Source organism: Amblyomma maculatum, chromosome 2 (genome assembly GCF_055883805.1).
Source record: "Amblyomma maculatum isolate TAMU_Amacu chromosome 2, ASM5588380v1, whole genome shotgun sequence".
NCBI lineage: Eukaryota > Metazoa > Arthropoda > Arachnida > Ixodida > Ixodidae > Amblyomma > Amblyomma maculatum.
In genome coordinates, this window is record NC_139345.1 from 38571863 (window position 1) to 38594593 (window position 22731).

The 22731-nt window shown below is 45.5% G+C and overlaps 1 protein-coding gene across 2 annotated transcripts in view; it reads left to right on the forward strand.

Annotated features, from left to right (window-relative positions):
- Positions 1-1057: 1057 nt before the first annotated feature.
- The window catches only part of LOC146198410 (RCC1 and BTB domain-containing protein 1-like), a 46257-nt gene continuing 24583 nt past the window's right edge, over positions 1058-22731 (forward strand). The window contains exons 1-7 of one of the 2 annotated variants that reach the window (XM_084593912.1): positions 1058-1217; positions 1852-1886; positions 4886-5181; positions 5487-5725; positions 13728-13818; positions 15950-16017; positions 18740-18847. In XM_084593912.1, coding sequence (XP_084450038.1) covers positions 4935-5181; positions 5487-5725; positions 13728-13818; positions 15950-16017; positions 18740-18847 — 753 coding nt within the window. In that variant the 5' untranslated portion in view covers positions 1058-1217; positions 1852-1886; positions 4886-4934. The remainder of the gene's footprint in view (positions 1218-1851; positions 1887-4885; positions 5182-5486; positions 5726-13727; positions 13819-15949; positions 16018-18739; positions 18848-22731) is intronic. The other variant, XM_084593911.1, reaches the window with a different exon arrangement.

Below are 22731 nucleotides of genomic sequence, written 5' to 3' on the forward strand. Positions count from 1 at the left end.
GAGAGAATATGAGTAAGATGGTTGGGGAAGTGGGGATTGGGGTGAGTGAATAGAAGGATGGGAATGGATTGGAAGGAAAGGATGTGTGTATAGTGGGGTATTTGGGGTTGGGTAGGAATGTGGGGTGAGGGAGGAGGGAGTGTATGTGTTTGGGAGGGTAGTAGGGAAAAAAAAAAAAAAAAAAAAGGTTATAAAGGATTTAAGGGGGAGAATTGGGAGTTTTGGGGATTGTGTGGAGAGTGGGGTTGATTGATGGTAAAGGGTATTGGGGGGGTAATGTTGAGTATGGAGTATGGTTGAAGGATATGTTTGTGGTGGGATATTGGGTTAGGAGTGGTAGTTGAGTTCTCTAGACGTATTAAGGTCGAATGGTCGTGTCCAACTGGTGGACCAAAAGCAATGGGTCAACTGTGGTTGCAAATCAGAAAATCCAATTGGAATATTCATTTGGTTGCGATTGAAGTTTTCAGTTTCTTTGTTTGTTTGCTGGGCCCTGATTGACAACGTTGTTGAACCATGGTTGAATTTTAACCAACATCAAATGGCACTTATTTCAGCTGATAAAATCCTGGTGGTCGAATGAATCGATGTTTAGCTCAAATGACGTGGTTGAAGCGAGTGACGTTCTGGAAGAAAATAACGTTTTGCTGATACCGTCTTATTTTCGTCCTCTTTTCTTCTCGCAACCCGCTACGGTGGTGGATCGATGGTTAGGGCGCTCGACTGCTAGCTAGCTGTGTCCAAGGTTTCGGGATCAAATCCCGGCCGCGGCGACCGCTTTTCGATGGAGGCGAAAAGCAAGGGGGCTGTGTGCTGTGCGATGTTAGTGCATGTTAACGAACCCCAGGTGGCAGAAATTTTCGAAGCCGTCTACTACGGCGTCTCTCATAGCCAGTGTTGCTTTGGGACGACATCAAAACCAGTCAAACCAATCTTTTCATCCCGCGCTAAATTAGTGGCGCACTCCTTGAGTGCTAATTGAGTACCGGTCCTGGCGCGTCCTCGCTCCGGTAGGCGTCGCTGACGTCGCTAACGGCGCAAAGACAGCTGCGTCTGCTGCGCCGCTACGCGTCCCGCCTTTGCGGAGGCAAAAATTCACAGATCGCAGGTCGGAAGGGTTTGGGTGGTCGGGGTGTTTTGGTCATTTGGTGACGAGGCAGACGAGGCAAAGCAGAAACAACCACGGCGGTTTCTGGTGCGTTTTCAACTGTTTACAAGTAGGTGTACCATTCTGTAAAAGTGAAGAGCGCAGCACAGCTGCAGTGCCAAGTGACACAAAGTTCAAATCCCGAAGCCCCAATCGTGAAAGCGCTTCGCTGCTTTGTGAAGGCAGAAGCGCATTTGGAAGCATTGACGTTTGCGCTGCCAGCTATAGCTGCATAGTGTTAAGTGTTCGTTATCTTAGCCAAGTTTCTTCATGAGAAGAAAGTTTTGTTGAGAACTGCTGCAACGTGTTTGTTTCGACGAACTTTTATACCGTGAGCGCGGTATCGTGTATCAGCTGTCAATACCCCTCCTCCCACACACACACGCACAAAAAGGCGGCCACTGTCGTGGAAGCTGTAATTACGCGAACTGAAACTTCGCTCACATCTGACGCTACTTGCTTATGGCAACGTGTAATGTGCCTGTCGTCTTCGTTTCGTGCTGTCATTAGAAAGCCTGTGGCTTGTGTCCATTACCGCCTGGCTCGACTATTTTGTAGCTGAATGGACAGAACAACGTCGGCCAGTCATACAGCCGATCAGTCTTGCGATTTGTGGTCGATGAAAGTCCTTTACTACTGTATTGGGCCAATTGTGATTCGGATATGTTTTCAGTGTCGTTAATATTCATTCACTTTTGTTCTAGAGCCTGTAACTATGCCGGACTCAGTGCTTCAAAATGTGAGCAGAGATTCAATACAATTTTAGTACATGATCGAAATCCGCGCCGCCGCGCTTTGTTCTGGATAAAATGTTGTGTGACAAAACTGTATATGTAGTGTGCACCTCAAATCTGCAGATCGTCCCCCATAAACAGTCCTGGAGACAAGCACAGGCCTTGAGGTCCGCCACCTGACGCACGTGCGTCATGAGGGCTGTTGTCACTGCTTTTGCTTTATTTTCCCTTTTTGCTTCTACACTGAGCATCCAGGCATGGTTTTGCTGCAGACTTGGTAATTGCTCTTTTGTCTCGAACGGACGTCTGCGTTTTATTAACGCTTTCCCTCCTCAGCAGCTGGCTTTTGTCTTTATTTTCCTGGTTAATTATTCATGTGTGTTGCTGCAGAGTTTCCTGTATATACTGAGGGCTTCTTTTCTTGTGCTTTTGTGGTTTGGCTTCATTATGGACTCTGTGGTCAGATTCGCTTCATCTTGCTTGCTTTTCAGACTGCATGTCCTCTAGTGTATTTAGTTTACTGTTTGATGGGATAAAAATTGAGAGGATACCTAAGCTTCACCTTTAAGGATATGATGCGATGGTGCATGCACTTTGCTGCTCACTTAATCACTGACCCCTTAATTTATGCCCCTGTTATCTCACACATACTCATTAACATGCAGTTACTAAGCTAACCAGTTATGTGAAAGACCACCCGACATAGATACCTATAAAGTGCAGCTTTAACCAAGAGATATGCACGTGCCTACTGAGTTTGATGTAGCTTGTCTTGCTTCTGGCAGTTTAATTTGAGTCCTGGTAGGCTTGATTTTTATTTCACCCTCCCATGTCAAATGAGAAGTCAGAGTTGGCAGTGTCTGCCATGTCATGTGGCCTCAGGATGTCACATAATCCACAGTCCACACATTACCTGAACATGCAGCTTCCCAGAGCCATGCCTGTGATTCTTTGCCAACAACGGCATTTGTGCAGAATGGGGCCTATAACACTGTCGCGTTAAAATATCTGTGGGTCTGAAAGAGGTAGCTCGACTTCACTGTTACTTGTTTGTGTTTATTCTTGCTTGTTTGCATTATCACAAAGCTGAGTGAATTCCCAAGCTCTTCAAAATGTGCTGAGGAAGACCTCATCCAGTTTTCAGTTTGTCCTCGGTGACCGTTTAACTCTTTCACTGCAGAGGTTTTAAGGATTGCTGCACACTCCCCGCCATTCTTTTCTTTTTTTTTGTTCTTGCATGTTGCCAGGAATCTTTTAATGTTAGCTCAGTGGACAATTTATGCTAGTAATGCACTATGATGCTCTGCAGGACATTTTTAATAATAATAAATATTTTTATTATGCTTGGCGGGTTTCTTCTTGTTGCCCTGATTCATAGGTGGCAAGGGCACTTCCTCGCTGTCTTTGTTCTACAAGCAATTTAGCTCAGGCGCTTCGTCATAGTCACTTTCATCTCAATCAGAATTCACCAGCAGTTCATTTTCTCTGCCTGTCAAACCGCAAATGCACATGGCATGCTGCCTCGCCATGGCTGCACTGCTGATGACGGCGAGTCGACACGGTGTTGATCATGATGATGTGGATTTGGGATCCCCTCCATGTGTTGTTTCAAATTTTCTCTCCAAGGTTCATGTGCTCACGTGGCTTCTCCACTGATATTTTTACATGAGTAGTATCGGGAATGGCAGGGATTATGCTTATGGGGCCTCCTGAGATATTTCTGGAGTGGCAGCTGAAGACAGAGTTTTGAAGAGGGGTGTCATGGAAGCAGCCCAAGGGAGATGAAACTTGCCAGTAGTTGCCAGTTGCACCATACAAAACCTGTATGGTGTGACCCTGAAAATTCCTCTTCAGATTTTGACAAAAGTGAGAAGAACAGTCGGAAGCCTTTTGCTCATGCTGGGAATTCATGGAGGAGCTGAAGAACTTTGCCGATAAAGACCGATTCACATAACGGACAAACCATCCGCGGACGGAGCACCATGTGATCAGACGTCACTGGCTCCGCTTCATCCGTGGGCGGTGGACGATGTAGCGGACAAAAACCGCTGGAGCTGCACCGCTCCTTGCAGCTCCACCATTGCAGAGGAAAATGGCAGGTGACGGCATTCCAAGCCAGCTACTCCGCATTGTTGTCTAGAGGGCTTCGATTGCCAGTGAGGCGAAAACATCGACATACCCTACTGTTGACACTGCAAAAGTGCCCTCACTACGTTAAAAAGAAACGAAAATGCCATTGTTGCTCCATTTGGAAGATGTAGTTCTGCTAGAAAAATAGCAGACAACCCCCATATCTTGACAGGGGAAACATGCGCCAGTTTTTGGCTTGCGAAGGCTGCGTCATCTGTGGACAAGGCGGAGCCAGTGACATCGGGTCACGTGGTGCTTGTCTGCTCGCGGACTCCAGCGATTCCATCCTTCGTGTGAATCGCCCTTCACCAGGCAAAGTCATCTGGCTTGTTGGAGCCAGGGAATATCATGCTTTTTGGTGGGCAACAATGTCCAAGGCAAAATTATTTGACTGTAACGAGAATTGAGCCCCTTTATTGTGTATGTAATGGGAAAGTTAGGCCTTTTTCTCATGTTTGCCATCCAGGACACTGTTGTCAGTCATCCCATCTAGCCATTTAACACATTTGAGGCTACCTAGCTTCATCTTCTGGCTGGGAGAATGTTAGAACATTCAACGGGTGAAGATGTCATCATCATTAGCACTCTTTACTTACAGGCTTCTGTAGTCTTTCATGCAGTCTCTCGATGTTCCATTAAATAGAATCTTTTTGTCAAAATGCTTAGTCTCTAACAACAGACGTAGACTCAAAAGCAGCGAGACCTGTAGGTCTACCACGGAGGCTGCTACTAGCCTTTAATTTTCAGTGGCTGCGCAGTTGAATCGCACTTAGATTGTGTTTAGGTGCTTTCTACGATATTTTATGCCTAAATATAATTTGATTGGGGAGAGAGGAGAGCGTATATATATATATATATTTTTTTTTCATTTCAGATTGTCAGTAACGTGCTTAGACTTTCGGGTTGAAGAGGAAGTTGCAAGCATGGCAGAGCGGCTGCCATCACTGCCTGTGCTGGACCTGGGAACCACCACAGACCTAGACAAGTGGCTCATTTTTAGTAACCTGGACAGGGCCTTTGTGTGCAAGTTGCGCCTGGCATGTGTCTTTGGCAGCTCGGGCAACGAGGCCTTGATGGTTACTCAAGATGATGATGTGTATGCACTTGGCTCTAACTCTAGTGGCTGTCTTGGCCTTGGAGACACTCATGGAAGCCTTGAGCCACGGAAAGGTATGGGCTTCCTTTTGTGCCTTGCAATATTCTATATCTTGTGCATGATGCTTTTTGTATACTTGCTGCATAGAATTTTCTGCAGATTCTGTTCCTTGTTGCTGTTGATGAAGCCCATTGTTTCAGTTCCAGTGATGCTATGCTCAGTAGATCTGCCAGCAACCAGGCTTTTTTTTTTTTCTGCAATGCTGGGGCCAGTAACGACATACTACTAGAAGTTAAATATTTGTGCTACATTTTTTACTGCCTGGCCATAATGCATATGAACAAACTGGAGTTGCATGTGCGTGTGTCTTTGTGTGCAGTGGATGCACTTTGTCGGCGAGGTCTTCACGCCCTGGCCTATGGCAGCGGTCCACATGTCTTGGCAGTGACTGAGAGTGGAGAGCTACTGAGCTGGGGCCACAACGGCTACTGCCAGCTGGGCAACAATTGCAACACCCAGGGCTTGGTGCCAACTTCCATTTCTGCAGGCCTGTCCCACAGAGTGGCCCAGGTGGCTTGTGGTTCGCACCACTCTCTTGCACTCACCACCAACGGAGAGGTGAGCCACTGATACTTTAGCTCCCTCCACGGCTCACTCTCTTCTCTTTCCTTGCACTTCGTGGAGGGCCTGCACAGCAAGCCACAATGTGGGACCCACTCTAGCAGCACTCACATTCACTGTACTGTCCAAGCTCCGAATCAGCCTGCAAAACTACACTTCAAAAAATTTTCCATCGTATGAAGGCCAACTTCACTTATGGGCTACTTGCCCTTCCTCCATCTCTTCTGCTAGAAAGCCAAAGTTCAACATTTCTGGGCAATACCGGGCCTACCAGTGCATTGGACAAGGCTGTTAAGAGGTTGTTCACCCTCTCTTACATGACCCATGCATGTGAGTTCGAAGTAAAATTGAAGGGAACATCTAATGACTGAAAAAGAATTGGCTTATTAGCCCTCTAGCCGCCAACCCCAAGCTGTACTTGTGATGGGAGTTTGTCCCAATATTACCAATGAGTCGGACTTGTACGGTCCGATGTTGCGCAGCTTCTACCGCTGAGGACAATTTGCAGTCATCAGTTGCATTGGTTTCAATTTTTAACCCTAGAAAGCAGCAGTTTTCTATGAAAATTTGTATTTGATGCCTTTTGTGGGTCTTTTAAGCCTGAGAACAGTAATTTCATTATTGCGCTACGCTTGAAGAATGCTGGTGGCGGCAATGCTTTGAGAAAAAGAGATACTTCTTGGAATATTTCAGATAGCGACGTTCTTTATGATGTCAGTTTAGTACCCGATAGTGACTCTCACTTTGCATTTGAGGTAGATATTGCTTGAGATGATCGTAAGAGTGACGTGGTGCAAAAGGTTGTTCCACTGTTACGACCAAGCATCCGCAATTGCGCGCTCTATTGTTCGCCTGTGGGCATGGATAAGTTTTGTGAATATGTGGTGATGGTCCAATGGCTCTAAGTGAGCCTGTTTCCAGGAATCCTGTTTTGTAAGCATGTTTTGCTTTGTGGACAACCTGCAAATGCCAAATTGACCCTGTCAAGAGAACGTCTGGAAAAACACAAAGAAACGTCCCCCTGCGGGAAATAGCAGGAAGTGCTTTCTTTCTTTTGTTCACCCTTCCAGTCGAGAAGTGCTATCCTCCAGTGATGAATGCCTCCTATCCAAAGGAGACGACAGAGTGACATGTCCGCTGACGTGCAGGACAAGAAAGGAGCATGACTCATACGGCCATTAAGTGATTTCCCGGGAATGCAGGAAAGATTTGCAATTGTCGAAAAGGGACAATGTTGGGAGCCCTATGCGGCGCCACGTGCACTCGGGTTTCTGAGAAGTAAAACCCCTTGTCAGAACCAGCCTGTGGTTTCTTTGCTGAAGAATAGAAATGTACCTCCTCTCCTCGCCGTTCCCAAGCTTTTCCCGCCAACAAGTGATCACGCCCAACGAATGAATGCCGGACCAGTCAGTGCTTCAGACCATCAGTGCAGTGATGTGTTCGATTGGATGCCGATACCTGAGGGGCGTGCCCTGGATTTGGTTGGTCAGCATCTTCAGAGAGGGGCTGGACATAGGGGGTTTTAAGGACGCTGCAGAGCCCGAAATGTCGCTCTGGGCCCTGGGTAAACGGCTCATCCAGTCGCTTCTCGCTATGAACTCTTAACGCTTGCCATTTTGCTGATGTACCCTTCTTTTTCGTGTAAATAATCTTGTAAATAAGTTTCTCAAAGTGCCATTAAACCTGCTTGTACATATTCCACCAACTTCGAAGATTCAATCCTACTTCAACCCCGAGTCTCTGCACGCTACCAAGTGAAGGCCGGGTCGACGTAGCCCCAGCGTCACGACAACTGGTGACCAGCGTTGGGATCTGAATCTACAAGCCACAACATCTGATGACTGGAGGTGGGATCTGGATCTACAAGCTACAACATCTGGTGATTCGAGGTGGATCAGAATCTACAAGCCACAGCTTGTGATCAGAGGTGGCATCTCAAGCAACAAGCAGGCGCAACAATCGGCCAACAAGAGAGCAGCTCGGAACATCGATCGCATGTGTGGGTGAGTGCTTGGCTTTCTTCTGATGTGGACCAGGTTCTAGAACAGGGTTAGAATTTAGAACTGGTAAAAAGTGTTGAAACGCCTTTAGGTTTGGTAGTTTGCACTGTTGTTTTGGAAGTAGCCGACACTCGGAGCGATCATGGACCTACAAAAGCTGCAGAAACCGGAACTGTTGCAATTGTGTGAGGAATTGGGAATTGATACAAGTGGTTTGGCACGAAAACCCTTGATTATAAAGGCAATCACTGATCTGGGAACCGATGATGAGGAGCTCAGTGAAGCATGGAACCTCATCGGTCAAAAAAAGGAGCAGCTCAGACAGCAGAAAGAGCGGGAAAAAGAGGAAAAGAGGCGTGAGCGTGAACTTGAGAGGGAAAAAGAGGAAAGGGAGCGCGAACGTGAGTGGGAAAAAGAGGAAAAGAAGCGTGAAAGAGAAGAAAAAAAGCTGGACCAAGAAATTGAGCTCCGGAAATTAGAACTAGAGTTGAGCAAGAGGTCGGGCAATTGTCCCCAGCTAGCGGTACCTCGTCTCAACAAGGAGGCAGATTTCAAGATGTCAAAGTACATGCAGCCATATGTGATATCAGGGGATATCGGTCTGTATCTGGCTAACTTTGAGCGAACCTGCGAAAAACTGTCCTTCCAGCGAGACACGTGGTCTCAGAGATTATTGACGGTTCTGCCCTGCGAGGCAGCGGAGGTTGTCGCGCGGCTAAGCAAGGAGGACGCGGACAACTACGAGAAGGTCAAAGCTTGCCTTCTGAGAAAGTATAGGCTTAGCGCCGAGGCGTTCAGACAACGTTTTCGGAACGCTACTAAGTCCAGGGACGAGAGTTACCCTGAATTCCTGTACAATTTAAGAGTTAATTTGGGCGAGTGGCTAAAGAGCACTGATTCCTACAGTGATAGGGACGCTGTAGTCGAGCGAATTCTTTTGGAGCAGTTTTATAGCTGCCTCCCAGAAAAAGAAAGAAATTGGTTACAGGACCGAGGCGAAATTAAGTCGGCAACTGAAGCTGCCGAACTCATTGAGGAGTATGCTTCGCGCCGACAATTCAGCAACCCAGCAGTGGATAGGCCCCGCAATCCCAAGTTGAGGGTGAATAACCGTCAGAAAAGGCACTTCGCTAGATTTGCAAACGAAGAAAGGAAGGCTTCTTCAGGCAAACGCCCTAGAAAGAACGGCAGTGAGAAAAGTGAGGAAGTGACCAACGCGCAGAACACAAAGAATAAGTTTGAGGCTAGGAAGCCGCTCACATGCTTTAGGTGTAATGAGCAAGGTCACATTGCCGTCAACTGCCGGAAAGAAAAGATTGTTTTCTCGTATGTCAGTGACTGCGATGAAAATGTGCAGCTTTTGGAACCCTACCTGCATGACCTAGTAGTCAACGGGAAGCCTTGCAAGGTACTGCGCGATTCGGCCGCAACGATGGATGTTGTCCATCCGGCGTATGTGTCGCCTTCCGACTATACAGGACAGTGTGCGTGGATCCGCCAGGTAGTGGAGGAACAGAGTGTGTGCTTGCCAATCGCGAACGTGGTCATCGAGGGCCCTTTCGGCAAGTTGACAACCGAGGCTGCCGTTTCAGGAAAGCTTCCCAAGTGCTATCCGTATTTGTTCTCCAACAAATCGGACATGCTACTGCGAAAGAGGGGCATCCTTTTCGGAGACAGAGTTGTGCAAGAGTTAACACGTTCAAAGGCGCGAGAACTAGCTACACTGCTCATTCCAGAAAAATCCACAGCGGAGGAAACGGCAGTTAAAACAGTGGTCGAGGCGGAAAATAGCGGGTCAGAAAACTTTGAGAGCGAGGCATCTCAGATAAGTCAACTAGAAAGTGAGCTTGATAAGACACGGAATGAGGACGTTCTAGAGAGTAACCTCTTGCCGCCGGTGTCTAGTAATCTCACGAGACTTCTAAGTGGAACCCGAGAGGACTTAGCTATGGAGCAAGCCAATGATTCCAGGAATAAGCTCGAAGTACAGTGGGAAGGACCGGCTGAAGTCGTTGCAAAGCTTTCTAACACTAACTACGCAGTGAAAATTCCCGGTAGGCGTAAAGAAGTGCGCATTTATCATTGCAATCTTATGAAGCCTTATGTGCAGAGGGAAGCCGTGGTAAATCTAACTTTAAACCTTCCCGAGGAGATGGGGGACAACTTGATTTGCCTCAGCGGAAAAGGAAGCAACGCTCAGGAGCTTCTCAAAAAGACGGAGCAGAGAGGAGAACTAAAGAAATCCCAGCTGTCCGATCTGGGCGAAATAATAACAGAGTTTGAGTCCTGCTTCGTGGACAGGCCAGGCAGGACTGATTTGACTGAGCACGATATTGAGCTGACTTCAGACGTGCCAGTGCGATCAAGGTGCTACCGATTCTCTCCAAGGCAAAGAGAAATTCTGGATAGGGAAGTAACTCGCATGCTGGAATTGGGAGTAATAAAACCCTCGGAAAGCGATTATGCTTCGCCTATGATCTTAGTAGAAGCTCCAGGTAAAGACCCTAGGCCTGTGGTAGACTACCGAAAGCTAAATTCTCTCACCAGGGATCAAGTGTATCCTATTCCGAATATTGAGGAGAGAGTAGAACAGGTCAGTAGAGCGGCATATGTGACTACGCTGGACCTTACTCGAGGATACTGGCAAGTACCGCTCACTGAACGCGCCAGCAGATACGCGGCTTTCGTCACTCCGACGGGCAGCTACCAGCCAACAATGATGAGTTTCGGGCTCAAAAATGCTCCATTTTGTTTTTCCCGACTCATGGATAGGGTTTTAAAGGGGTGTGAAACATTCGCGGTGCCTTATTTAGACGACATTGCGGTTTTTTCCGACTCATGGGCGGACCATATGGTACATCTAAGAGCTGTACTGAGCCTTTTGCGTCAAGCTGGACTAACCGTAAAGGCCGAGAAATGTTGCCTGGCAAGGGCGACCGTGGACTACTTGGGTCACCATGTAGGTCAGGGTTTCAGGAAACCCAGCAAGATTAAGATTTCTGCGGTAGCAGACTATCCGCGGCCGAGCACGAAGACGGAAATTCGAGCATTCCTGGGTCTGACTGGGTACTACAATCACTACATCCCTAACTATTCAGCTTTGGCTAGCCCTCTGACCGACGCTCTCCGCAAGACAGAACCGACAAATGTAGTCTGGGACGAACAAAAGGAAGCCTCCTTCGTAAACCTGAAGGCTGTGCTGATTAGCCGTCCGGTATTGCGAGCTCCAGACTATGGCCGAGAATTCACGGTCCAGTGTGATGCCAGTGATCGAGGGTTAGGTGCTGTTCTCTGCCAGAGAGATGACGACGGTAATGAGCACCCCGTGCTCTACTTGAGCAGAAAGCTGAGTTCTAGAGAGAGGGCTTATTGCGCGTCAGAGAAAGAGTGCGCTTGCATTGTATGGGCCATTCAAAAATTGCAGTGCTATCTTGGAGGGGCCAAATTCACCGTAGAGACGGACCATTGTCCCCTGGCTTGGCTGCAAACTGCGACATCGAAGAACAGTCGCCTTCTTAGGTGGAGCTTGATTTTACAGCAGTACAATTTTGAAATAAGATACAAAAAGGGGAAGTTAAATGGGAATGCGGACGCGCTTAGCCGCTCTTTCTAAGCGGTCCGAGATGTTCCTCACCATGTATCCAAATTGATAATCAGGTTTTTTTTTTTTTTTTTTCTCGTGCGCTTGTATATGTGTGGCTATGTAAAGCAACACGTTTGGTTTTCGAGGCATACGTGGGTCCTGAACGTCTTGAGAGTGGGCTTTTCTCGAACAACAATGGCAGTTTTCTTTTAACCTGGTCTCTTCAGACGGGAGCCGAGTGCTTGCTTCGACATGTGGTTGAGTTTCAGACAGCTCGAGCAATTTGGCCTACAACAATCAAGACAACGCGACAAGCAACAGCGAGCTTCAAGCGTTCACGTGCAGACCATTAAGTCGTCTCTTCATGCAGCAGCTGGGACTGCTGCCCTCCGAGACTCTTCTGGCGGGGGAGGAGGCTGTTACGACCAAGCATCCGCAATTGCGCGCTCTATTGTTCGCCTGTGGGCATGGATAAGTTTTGTGAATATGTGGTGATGGTCCAATGGCTCTAAGTGAGCCTGTTTCCAGGAATCCTGTTTTGTAAGCATGTTTTGCTTTGTGGACAACCTGCAAATGCCAAATTGACCCTGTCAAGAGAACGTCTGGAAAAACACAAAGAAACGTCCCCCTGCGGGAAATAGCAGGAAGTGCTTTCTTTCTTTTGTTCACCCTTCCAGTCGAGAAGTGCTATCCTCCAGTGATGAATGCCTCCTATCCAAAGGAGACGACAGAGTGACATGTCCGCTGACGTGCAGGACAAGAAAGGAGCATGACTCATACGGCCATTAAGTGATTTCCCGGGAATGCAGGAAAGATTTGCAATTGTCGAAAAGGGACAATGTTGGGAGCCCTATGCGGCGCCACGTGCACTCGGGTTTCTGAGAAGTAAAATCCCTTGTCAGAACCAGCCTGTGGTTTCTTTGCTGAAGAATAGAAATGTACCTCCTCTCCTCGCCGTTCCCAAGCTTTTCCCGCCAACAAGTGATCACGCCCAACGAATGAATGCCGGACCAGTCAGTGCTTCAGACCATCAGTGCAGTGATGTGTTCGATTGGATGCCGATACCTGAGGGGCGTGCCCTGGATTTGGTTGGTCAGCATCTTCAGAGAGGGGCTGGACATAGGGGGTTTTAAGGACGCTGCAGAGCCCGAAATGTCGCTCTGGGCCCTGGGTAAACGGCTCATCCAGTCGCTTCTCGCTATGAACTCTTAACGCTTGCCATTTTGCTGATGTACCCTTCTTTTTCGTGTAAATAATCTTGTAAATAAGTTTCTCAAAGTGCCATTAAACCTGCTTGTACATATTCCACCAACTTCGAAGATTCAATCCTACTTCAACCCCGAGTCTCTGCACGCTACCAAGTGAAGGCCGGGTCGACGTAGCCCCAGCGTCACGACATCCACCCTCAACGCAAAAAATATCAACTGATGCTGATTCACTGGAAAGCATCTTACTGGAAAGTATTGTCAGCCTACCTTTTATGGTGAAATATGTAATTTACTAGAAGACCCCAAAAATTTCCGGCCCTTTAAGCATTGTGCTGGCTTTGACACCTTCAAATTTCCCGGAAGCTTCCTCTGCGAAAAATCCGATGGCTCCAGACAAGATGTTTGCAAACACTGGAAGTGAGCTAACCAGGCAAGGAATTAAAGCACTGCTGGGCCTTGATAAGCAGTGAGCCGATAATGGGAGCCAAAGTGCGTGAAAGTATGGTGGATGAAATGCTGGAGCTCCTATTTGATGCTGACAGCAAGGTTTATTTTGATGGGTTAAGCAAAAATGAATAGGAAAATTAATGTGGATGTTTTGCCACCATGTCAATGCGACACTTTATTGTAGTTTTTGGCATTTAACTTGAAAGTTCTTCCAGTGAACATTTTTTAAATTTCTTAATGCCTCCGTAGTCTTGGTGGGAATTCTTGCGGGACTTTGTGGCAGTGGTTTTTGGAAAGCTAGCACAGTGACCTGTGCAAGATGCCTTGCAGTTGTACAACGCTTTGTGTTAAAATTTTCCATACTTTATTTTTATTTTTTTTCACATGCCTAGCTTTCTTGGTTTCTTGCATTGTTGCAGTGTTGTGGCAGTCATCTGCAGGAGCAGGTAGCCTAACAATTTGCCATCTTATCCGACTTTGTCACATTTTTCACACACATTTACTGCAGCGCTTTTGCATCCAAAGGTGCTGCATTTCTCTGCAAGTGCTGGACAATTTGTCATTAGTTGAAAATGATCTTCTTGCTGTTTTATATTTTAAAGAATGTAATATGCTTGAAAAGACCGGGGTTTACCACAAGGTCAAAGTATCAGAGTATGGATACTGAAAGTTCTGTTGTATGATGATACGAACTAGTGCTATGATGTTCATGGTTGTAACTGCAAAATGCTAATGCTTTAATTGTAATGCTTTATTGCTAGGTGTATGCCTGGGGACAGAACAACTGTGGCCAGGTGGGTTCGGGCTCGACCACAAATCAGCCTACTCCTCGCAAAGTGAGCTCAGGGATTGGTGAGTGAATGTCTCCTTTATCTTCAAAGAAACTGTTGAAACTTTAGCTCTGTATTGACATTTGCCACTCTGCTGTCATTTCCATCTGAACTGTGCTCTCTGACAACATGGGGTGCTTTGAAGGCAAATATTGTCTCCCATGTGTCGAAGCTTCTGCCACCTGACAAGTGGCAACAACATCATGCCACATACACTGGTTGGTGCATGGTTAGCAGGTAGAAAAATGGAGAGAGGAATATCATCTTTTTTTTAGGGGAGCAGTGGGAGACTGAAGATTTACATTTAACTAAATTCTCTGATATAGCTCAAGCCTTTAGCTTGCTTCTCAGTACTGTCTTAGCAGTTGCCTCCGCATCAGTTAAATTATCACCCTAAAATTTTTCTTTCTTTTCTGGCAATAGAGCAGAAGTTACGGATATGAAATGTGCCTTTCCTTCCTACGCAGTGAAACGCAGTATCCACTTGTAATTTTGTGATTTACCTTAAGACATAGTATATTGTTGATTTGCGTTATTTAAACATGTTTCTAACAAAACTCTCATCTCTCAGGGTTAAAAAGTAAAAGAAGGAAATTTTCTTGATTACTGTATGTTTCTTCTATGGAATTGTTTGGAAATTAGGGGTTGCATTCATTATGTGGGGCAAAGTATTAAAAAATTTTGATGTAGAAAAAATACGACAAAAAATGTAGGCTGATGAAATAAGTACTTTATCTGGTATGACTCCTGAACAAAATAAAACTCACTCTTCTGTATAGTAGTTATTTTTGTTGACAAATTTTAGTTAACCGTGCACATATAACTCACCTCGCGCCTCTTAATTCAGTCCAAAGAGAGCGTAAGTAGAGTTTACTGTAGCACGACCTGCTGGGTTGGCTCAGTTGACTTGGGTTCTATCACAGCTATGGTCACATTTTTGTGGTGGTCGAACGTGAGATGCCAGTGTTCTGTGCATTGTCAGAAAGAATCATAGTGGTCAAATTCCTGGAGGTCTTCACTACGGCGTCCGTCATAGCCAGTGTCACTTTAGGACATTAAATCCTATAAACCTAACCAGACCATATACTCTAGCACAACTCATGGCGTTAAGCATGAAGTCAAAAAGCAACAAGTTGCAACAATTTTTAATATTGGAGACTGAGCAGAGAAATGTGGAAACCCCTTGTGGCCTCGTAAAGACTGTATGAAGTTTATACAGAACAAACAAATCTAAATGGCAGGCTTCAAGTGATTAATGAAGTAAACAACAAACTACACTTGGTCAAGCCTATTATCCAAGAGTGGAAGCCATACAGTTATGAAGAGCACTGTTTTAAAGTAATCCTGTGACGCCTCCGCATTGAACATACACATCTCACGCACAACTTCATACTTCTCAAACAAGAAAAACCTACGTGTGGAGCATGCGGAGATGAGCTGACAATTAGCCACATTAACTGGCAGATTTCTATAATCTGTGTCTGGTCAAAATAGATTTTGTAACTATGTTTGCTATGAGAAAATCTTGCTTGTGACAAAGTTCAGCAAGTCCCCATATTCATAACGGTTACTATTGGTAGATTAAGATATCTGACATTCGAGATTATTTGCTTCTTATTGTATTATTCATATTTGAAATATATTCAACTTGATTTGTAATGTGTTTTACCATTTTTTCTTCTGAGTTATTCAATTCACTGTGCATTTATTAACCTTTCCCTATATTTGAATTAGATTTGCAAATAAAATTGACATTCATGCATCTCTACTGTTAAGTCATTTTTATATTCTAGCGTGGTTACTGGAGAGTGACAGCAACAAGCAGTGTGTCAGCGCGTCTTTAACCTGAAACAGTACTTTTGAAGTACTGTTTTCACGCGGGGAATGTGGAGGCGCAAACTTTGTCGACTCCCGGAACCATTTAAGAAACCACAACAATGGTAAATAGTGTTTAAGTAGAATGTTGACATCGTGGATGTGGGCATTGAATGATCATTTTTGTCTTTTGGTCTAGTCTTTTGCCTTTTTGCGTTATCAACTGTTGGCTTGAATTGCACCTTGTGTATGCACATCTCCCAAACCATGTGTTCTTGATGCTAACTCAGGAGTCTTGCTGTTTTAACTTATACATACTGCTGCACGTGTATTTCTAGGTGGAAGACGTTGCATTGGTGTAGCCTGTGGCCAAACTTCTTCCATGGCCGTCATGGAAAATGGAGAGGTAGGTAGAGAGGTTAGATGAGAACTGCACCACTGCTCCACAGAATCTAAACAGCTCTTGTTAAAGAACGAGTGAGCCGTAGTTTAGTAAAAGCGAGCGGTGATTCTTGGGGACTTTGGACAGCTGGTTCGCCTTCTCGTTCAGTGAGTCGTGCCGAACCTTTCTTCAGAGCCAGATCTTGCAAAATATGGTGCCTTATGTTCACTGCTGCTGTTTGAACGATGCATCACGACTCTCACTGATTGTGCATAATATACTGGTGCAACCGTTCAAAAATATAGTGCCTTATGTTGACTGCTGCTGTTCGAACGATGCATGACGACTCTCACTGATCGTGCATAATATACTGGTGCAATCGTTCAAAGGTATCAGTGAAAATACATATAAAGTGGTTATTAAGTAATGCATTTATGTTTCTTCAAACTGTGTTATGCACGAGTAAAATAGGGGGAGGGGGGCTCAGGCCCTCCAGCCTCCCAGAGGTCGGCGCCTATGCTTATGGGAGTATAATATTAACAGATCATTACGCATGTTAGGGCATGCCACGTGCATACCACATGTTCTGCCATGTACAGGTGCGGACATAAGTAAACAGAGCATGCTTTTCCGTTCAAATTAAAATCACGCCTTCTGCACTAGAGATAAGAAAGCAATATTTGCTCAAGTAAAAGGGCACTGGCGTCTGCTACCAGTTGGCACATACTATGACTGCCAGTTTTATTTAGGCAACGCGTGAAAAAAATTTAGAAGCAAATAGCGTGCTCCATTTACTTTTGACCGCAGAGGTACATGACTACTCAGTTCAAGTTAAAAAGAAGCCCCATCCTCAACGTAAGTGTGGAAGTAATTGTGTCGCCATTCTATCTCCCTTCGTAGGGATTACAAAATCCCAGTAAATAGCAACATCCGTGTTTTTAGATGCGATTTTTTTCTCTTTAAGTGCACTATACTTACTGGAGGTGCACCCATTTCCTAAGAAAGAATTTTGTTCGTTTCTTATCCTATCGTTTCAAAATTATCTGAATAACATTGATCATCATGCACCACACTTGGAATTATCCTTAATATATACTTGGTGCCATCAGTCTAAAAATAGCCCAAAATCTCATTTGGACTGAGTATTAATAAATACAGATAGTGATATAGATAGATATCGATAGCGAATTATAAATATAGAAAAAGCAGATTAACTGATTTGAGGTTCCTACTATATTCTCGGAAACAGTGAATTAAAAGGGAGCCTGAAGTATAATGTAAATACTTTGTTGTTTTTTTTAATGCAATGTGCGCTTTGTAGCTCGAGTCTGCGTTCTTGTTCTCTTTTCTAAATTGCGCTTTTATGGCCCTGCCCTTCCCTTTTTTTTTTGCTTTCTCTGGTTTGTTCTTGGTGTATTACTATAACCCTTTTGTTCAACGTTGCGGCAGTTTTTCTAAAGGCCTACGACTCTCAGCCCCCCAGCTTCTGCCGTTGTTTCCTTTTTACCTGGCGATAGGGTTCTTCCCCGGCCTCCTAACTCAAACATGTTCAACTTTCCTGCTTTCCCCACCACATACGCACTCTGACCGTATTTCGTTCATTAACTCGTTCATTTTGTGTCTACTTCAAGCCGCATTGCTTGCCATTCATGCTGCGAGGTGTGGTTTTATTTTTTCAAGGCATCTGTTTCCCATTTAGAGCACATGACGTGCTGCAGTCGGTGCTGTTTGTACGTGACCAAACCGTTCTTTTTTTTTTTCTGCTGGGCTGGCTGTGGAAGAGGCTATGCATTCGACATTCGCCTTGTAAAGCAGCTTGAGAAAACTACGCATAGCAAACATAGAAAGCAGAAAAAAAAAAGACGCACAAAACCAGCGGCGATCACCTGAAGCATACACGCAGCATTGCTGCTGCCAGGTCGCCGGCGCGGAGCCTCGACACGGCGACGAAGCAGCTGACCGCGCTCCGACCGATGGCAGCCGACCGCGTGCCGAGGAATGTGCAGATGGCAGACTTTTTTTCTTTTCTTTATATGCCGGCTCGATCCACCCATGCCTGCCCACTGGTGTTGCTTTCTCACACTGCTAATAGATGGCTCTGAAGTCGCAGCAAGCACAAGACCCGAATCTGGCGGAACGGTTCCTGACAGATCACTGCACGGGCGGCTCTCCGAAAGAACAGTCGCTCACTGAACGATGGCTCTCCAAAAGAGCGCTCAATGAACCGCCGAATCTCCAAAAGAACCACCGCTCAATGACCCGCGGGCTCCCAAAAGAGCCGCCGCTCATTCTCGCTCTTTTGAAAGGGGGGCTCAAAAGACAGCAGAAGGCGAGGGGATGTGAGGGATGTTTGACTCTTGTGAGAAAGGGCAGAGGAGGCAAGGTCTTCGAGATCACCCTCGCGCGTGCATTTCTTTCACGCGCACGAGAGGGGGGTGTTCTCACAAGACACACGGGAGGGCAGTTGTTTTCTCGTATCGTTAATAGGTGGCGCCGAGGCCGCACCGAAAAGATCCAACTCCTGGGGAACCGTTCGGCACGAGTCGGATCACTGAACGAGAGAGCCGACTCACCAAAGAAACGCCGCTCACTTTTAGTGAGCCGTCCTCACCTGCTCCAGCCGCTCAAAAGATTCGCCTCGCTCCTGAGCGACCCATCTCTAAGATGGCTTAGTGGATGAGATGCCATTGTGTTTTACTCTGGCTGGAGCAGGAAAACATTTTCATTCTTTTCCCATTGCCCACAGGTGTTTGGCTGGGGCTACAATGGCAACGGACAGCTTGGCCTCGGTAACAACGTCAACCAAACCAGTCCGTGCCGTGTCACTAACTTGCAGGGAGTTGTCATTCAAAAGGTTTGTGTGATTTGTGTAACAGCTGTCATGTGTCATTCTAATGTAAAACAAGTGCCAGTATCTGTTATCAGCAGCCTTGGAGGTTGAAGCCTCCTCCTCCAGCCACCTCACACCCTCTAGATAGGGGCAGCCCATCCACCTATGGCTATACTTGATCCACTACCCTTCCACATGTCTGTCCACCCTCAATCTCCAGAAAAAGTCCGTATGGGTATGATGATTACGCTTAAAGTAAAAGTACTCATTAGAGTAAATGGATAAAAGTGATCGTTGAGGGTAAATCCAATTGTTTTGTTGAATGGTTGCATCAGATATCTCATCCTCCCATAATTTTTGAAGAAGTGTGTTGTTTAATTTGCTGGATTAAAAAAAAAAAAAAGTGGGGCTAGTGACACAAAACCGTTTATTAAATAGGTAGAGCTGTTGTGAAATCATTGTGCTACCCACTTAGTGACTAGTTAAATAGAAGTTCGGTGGCAGTCGTTGGGGATTTTCAACAGCTTTGGCGTTTCAAGCACCCATTAAGTAGGAAATTCTCTTCTCCTAATGGAGGTTTTTCTTATGGTAATATTCCAAGGGCTAAACGTGGTAGTTGCTCTTTAGCACCAGTGTGCCAGAGCTGTGACCCCCTGCCCCCGTACTGTAAGCAGTGTTGCCACGTTAGTGGTTTTCTCACTAAATTTGACACGTTTTTACACTGTTTAGTGAGAAAAAATCTTGTAATGCGGGAGGCAGGACTTCGAGCGGTTCTTGAGCTCTTTTTTTGATGATTCTACTATATTTGCTTAGAATATGCTATGTTCCTTAAAATGATGCTCATTTCTGCAAGAGAATGTTGTTGTAAGCTTGTGACATTGCTGATATTTCAAGATGGCAAGTATCAGAGCAGGTGCAATACTCCTTGGTTTAATTCATGCGGCATTTTTTAATGCAATTGTTGATTCTGCTGTTGCCGGTCATGAAGTCCGGCAAACTGGCGCCTCTCAATATATGCACAGAAGTTTGAATGGCTGCAGGGCCCTAAGTTCTGAGACTCCGTGCTGAAAGTTCCAAATGCAAATGAATTTGCAGTTTAAAGAGTCGCTGGTGCTCCTTATGTAATTGATGAGTCTGTCACGAGAAAACATCTCTGCCATTTAGCTGATATGGAAGGTCACTCTCGCCACGTGAAACAACTGTGGGAGCATGACTGCATTATGGGACAATGCTAAAATGCTAACAAGTACATGGTTGCTCCCGATGAAACATCCCTTCTTCAGGCTGGCCGAGTTCGCTCTTTTCATGCGCATACTGCTCGGGTACAACGCAGAGGTTCGGTGCACATTCAGTCAACGGAACATTATCAAATATGACCAGGTTTCCTAATGTGAACAGTGATGAATCCAGTCATAAATATTTGAGTCAGACTCAGAAGGCGGATTAGATGCTACTCAAATTATGAGCTGCTTGCAGGTGTGATCCAAAAGATTGACACGATATGAAGGTATACTTAGCAGTAGTGCTGTAACTGGCGGCGGGAGCAGGCAGTCGCCCGCAGGCAGACATCTTTACGCGGGTGAATGTGTTTGCACTTTATAGTCGGCAAAGAAAGAAGTGCTTTTGCAGCTTTAATTTAAACCTGTAGAAGGCAGGCAGGATATTCCTGAGAATAAAAGTATTCATAGTTCGATGTTTTTAGTCATAAAAGAAATAGGTACTTCCTATTATAATGACATTATTATTTACTTTGTTCACGACTGGATAGCAGAATGCAATGCGTAAAATCAGAATTTTTATGAAAATGTTCATTTTGATGGTTTCTAAAGAGTTTTGGGGCTTCTGTTACGGGTTTTTTAATTTTGAGTTGGCAACACTGGCGGTAGGTTTCCACCATAGCAAGTTCGGGCCAGGGGAAACAAACACTAATTGTCTACTTTAAGGAGCGTTTATTGCGTATATACATGGCAACAACACACGCAACCGTTGCAGCAATGGAGCGTTCCACTGGAGGTGAAAGCCACAAAAAGAGGGGGTGCACGCCTGAAAGGAGAGAAACATTCTGCTCAATGTGTGAGGCTCCGCACTCACGGCCCATGGCGGGCGATCTTGAACGATGGCCGAGCAATTAGGTGGCGACAGTGGTGTCCTTGGAAGATGTGGCAACCGCATGCACGCATAGCAACCCACTAAAAGATGCAAGCCCCGAGAGAAACACACTTTTCCCGTATTGTGGAGAGGAGGGTTTTATGAAGGGAAAGTGGGAAGGCCTTGGAGTGCGAAAGGCAGTGAGGGTGGCATGTGTGCCCTCCCCTTGTCAATTTTTCAAGCAGTACGCATAACATAGCGTGAAATTGCGGGTGTGGCCAATACTAGGGACAGGAGATTTATGTATCCTCACATCCTTCTGCAATACTGGATTGCTAGCAAAAGGCTGAAAGCAAGACATCTGGCCTGTTCAAATTGTTATTAGCGTAGTCTACATTTGACACAACAGCTGTCAAGGCATCCAAAACCTTGTGTGGCGATTGATGGAATGTCATGACTCCCGTGTGCCCATATGCCTATGTGCAAGCAGAGCATTATAAATAGAAGTGTATCAAACGTGCGCGCAAAATTGCAGATGCTTAGCCAATTTCACGCTTGAGTTGATCGTAATTTTTTTTAATTAATTCAAGGTCAAGATGATCGACTCTAGGGTAGGTGTCAAGGTGATATTCTGGCACTACACAAGCTGGTGAAATTGTGCGAACAAGTAAATGGCATTAAGAAAAACAAAAGGCTGTCAAAAGGAACATCGGACTTGGTGAGCACGTTGTCAGGAGGGTGTGGTGCGTGACATTCCACTTTCTTGTGGCTGTTCTTTTGTTTGGCAAGACGGCCATTGTGTTGATGATTGCCTGAAGTAGCACGCTGCATTGAGGAGATCTTTAGCTTCCAGGAACAGAATGAAGGCAACATCATGCCTCTGGGCCCAGATTGCCAGTAAGGCAATGGTTTTGGTGACCAGGACAATCAAGTGTGCAAAACATGTGGGCATCCACTGGTAGTCATTTTAGAGAGTGCTCTGAACCCTGCATTGCAGACTGCCAGGAGGACAAATGCAAACAAAATCTTCATGGCTGCAAGATCCTAAAGAAAAATCAGGGTCAGCTCACACATGAAATCGCTGAAGCATTTGCGATAAGTAAAAGGGATGGTGACTATGAACGCTTCTTCAGTAGCCTTGCTGGATAAAAAGCTAGATTTTCTGGAGCTGGAAAGATAGATTCCGAAACTTTTTTTAACTCTTTTTTTTTTTTTTTTTTTTGCTGTCACATCTTTGCCCGATTGTTTTATTTTTTGTTGTGGGCTTGATTTGCTTCTATTTATATTTCTCCGCTCTCATCTCTTTTCTTCCCATCCAATCCTTTGCATTAATTTTCAGTTATGCAAAATCAGCTAGCCCAGCTTCATACTCTGTAATAAGGGAGTAATTACTCATTGGCATTCACCCAAGCGCATCCATAAAGCTACAAAGGAAAGCTGTACAGCTTTCTCAGAATCTTCATAGTTAAAGAAAAATTTGTTCTGGTTCGAGGATCGAACCCGGGACCACCGTCTTTCCGGGGCAGTCGTTTTACCAACTGAGCTAACCAGGACGGTCAGCAGAACAGACGGCAAGGCGAGAGCGAATTGATCTATAACTTGAAGTGGGAATGGTGTTGATCGAATATTTAGGGGAAACCTTCAAGGTGGAGTAGATTTGTAATGAGGGAGTGATTACTCATTGGCATCCACTGAGAAAGCTGTATAGCTTTTCTTTGTAGCCGTATGGCTGTGTTTGCGTGGATGCCAATGAGTATTTACTCCCTTAATACAAATCTACTCCACCTTGGGGGTTTTCCCTAAATATTCGATCTTCATAC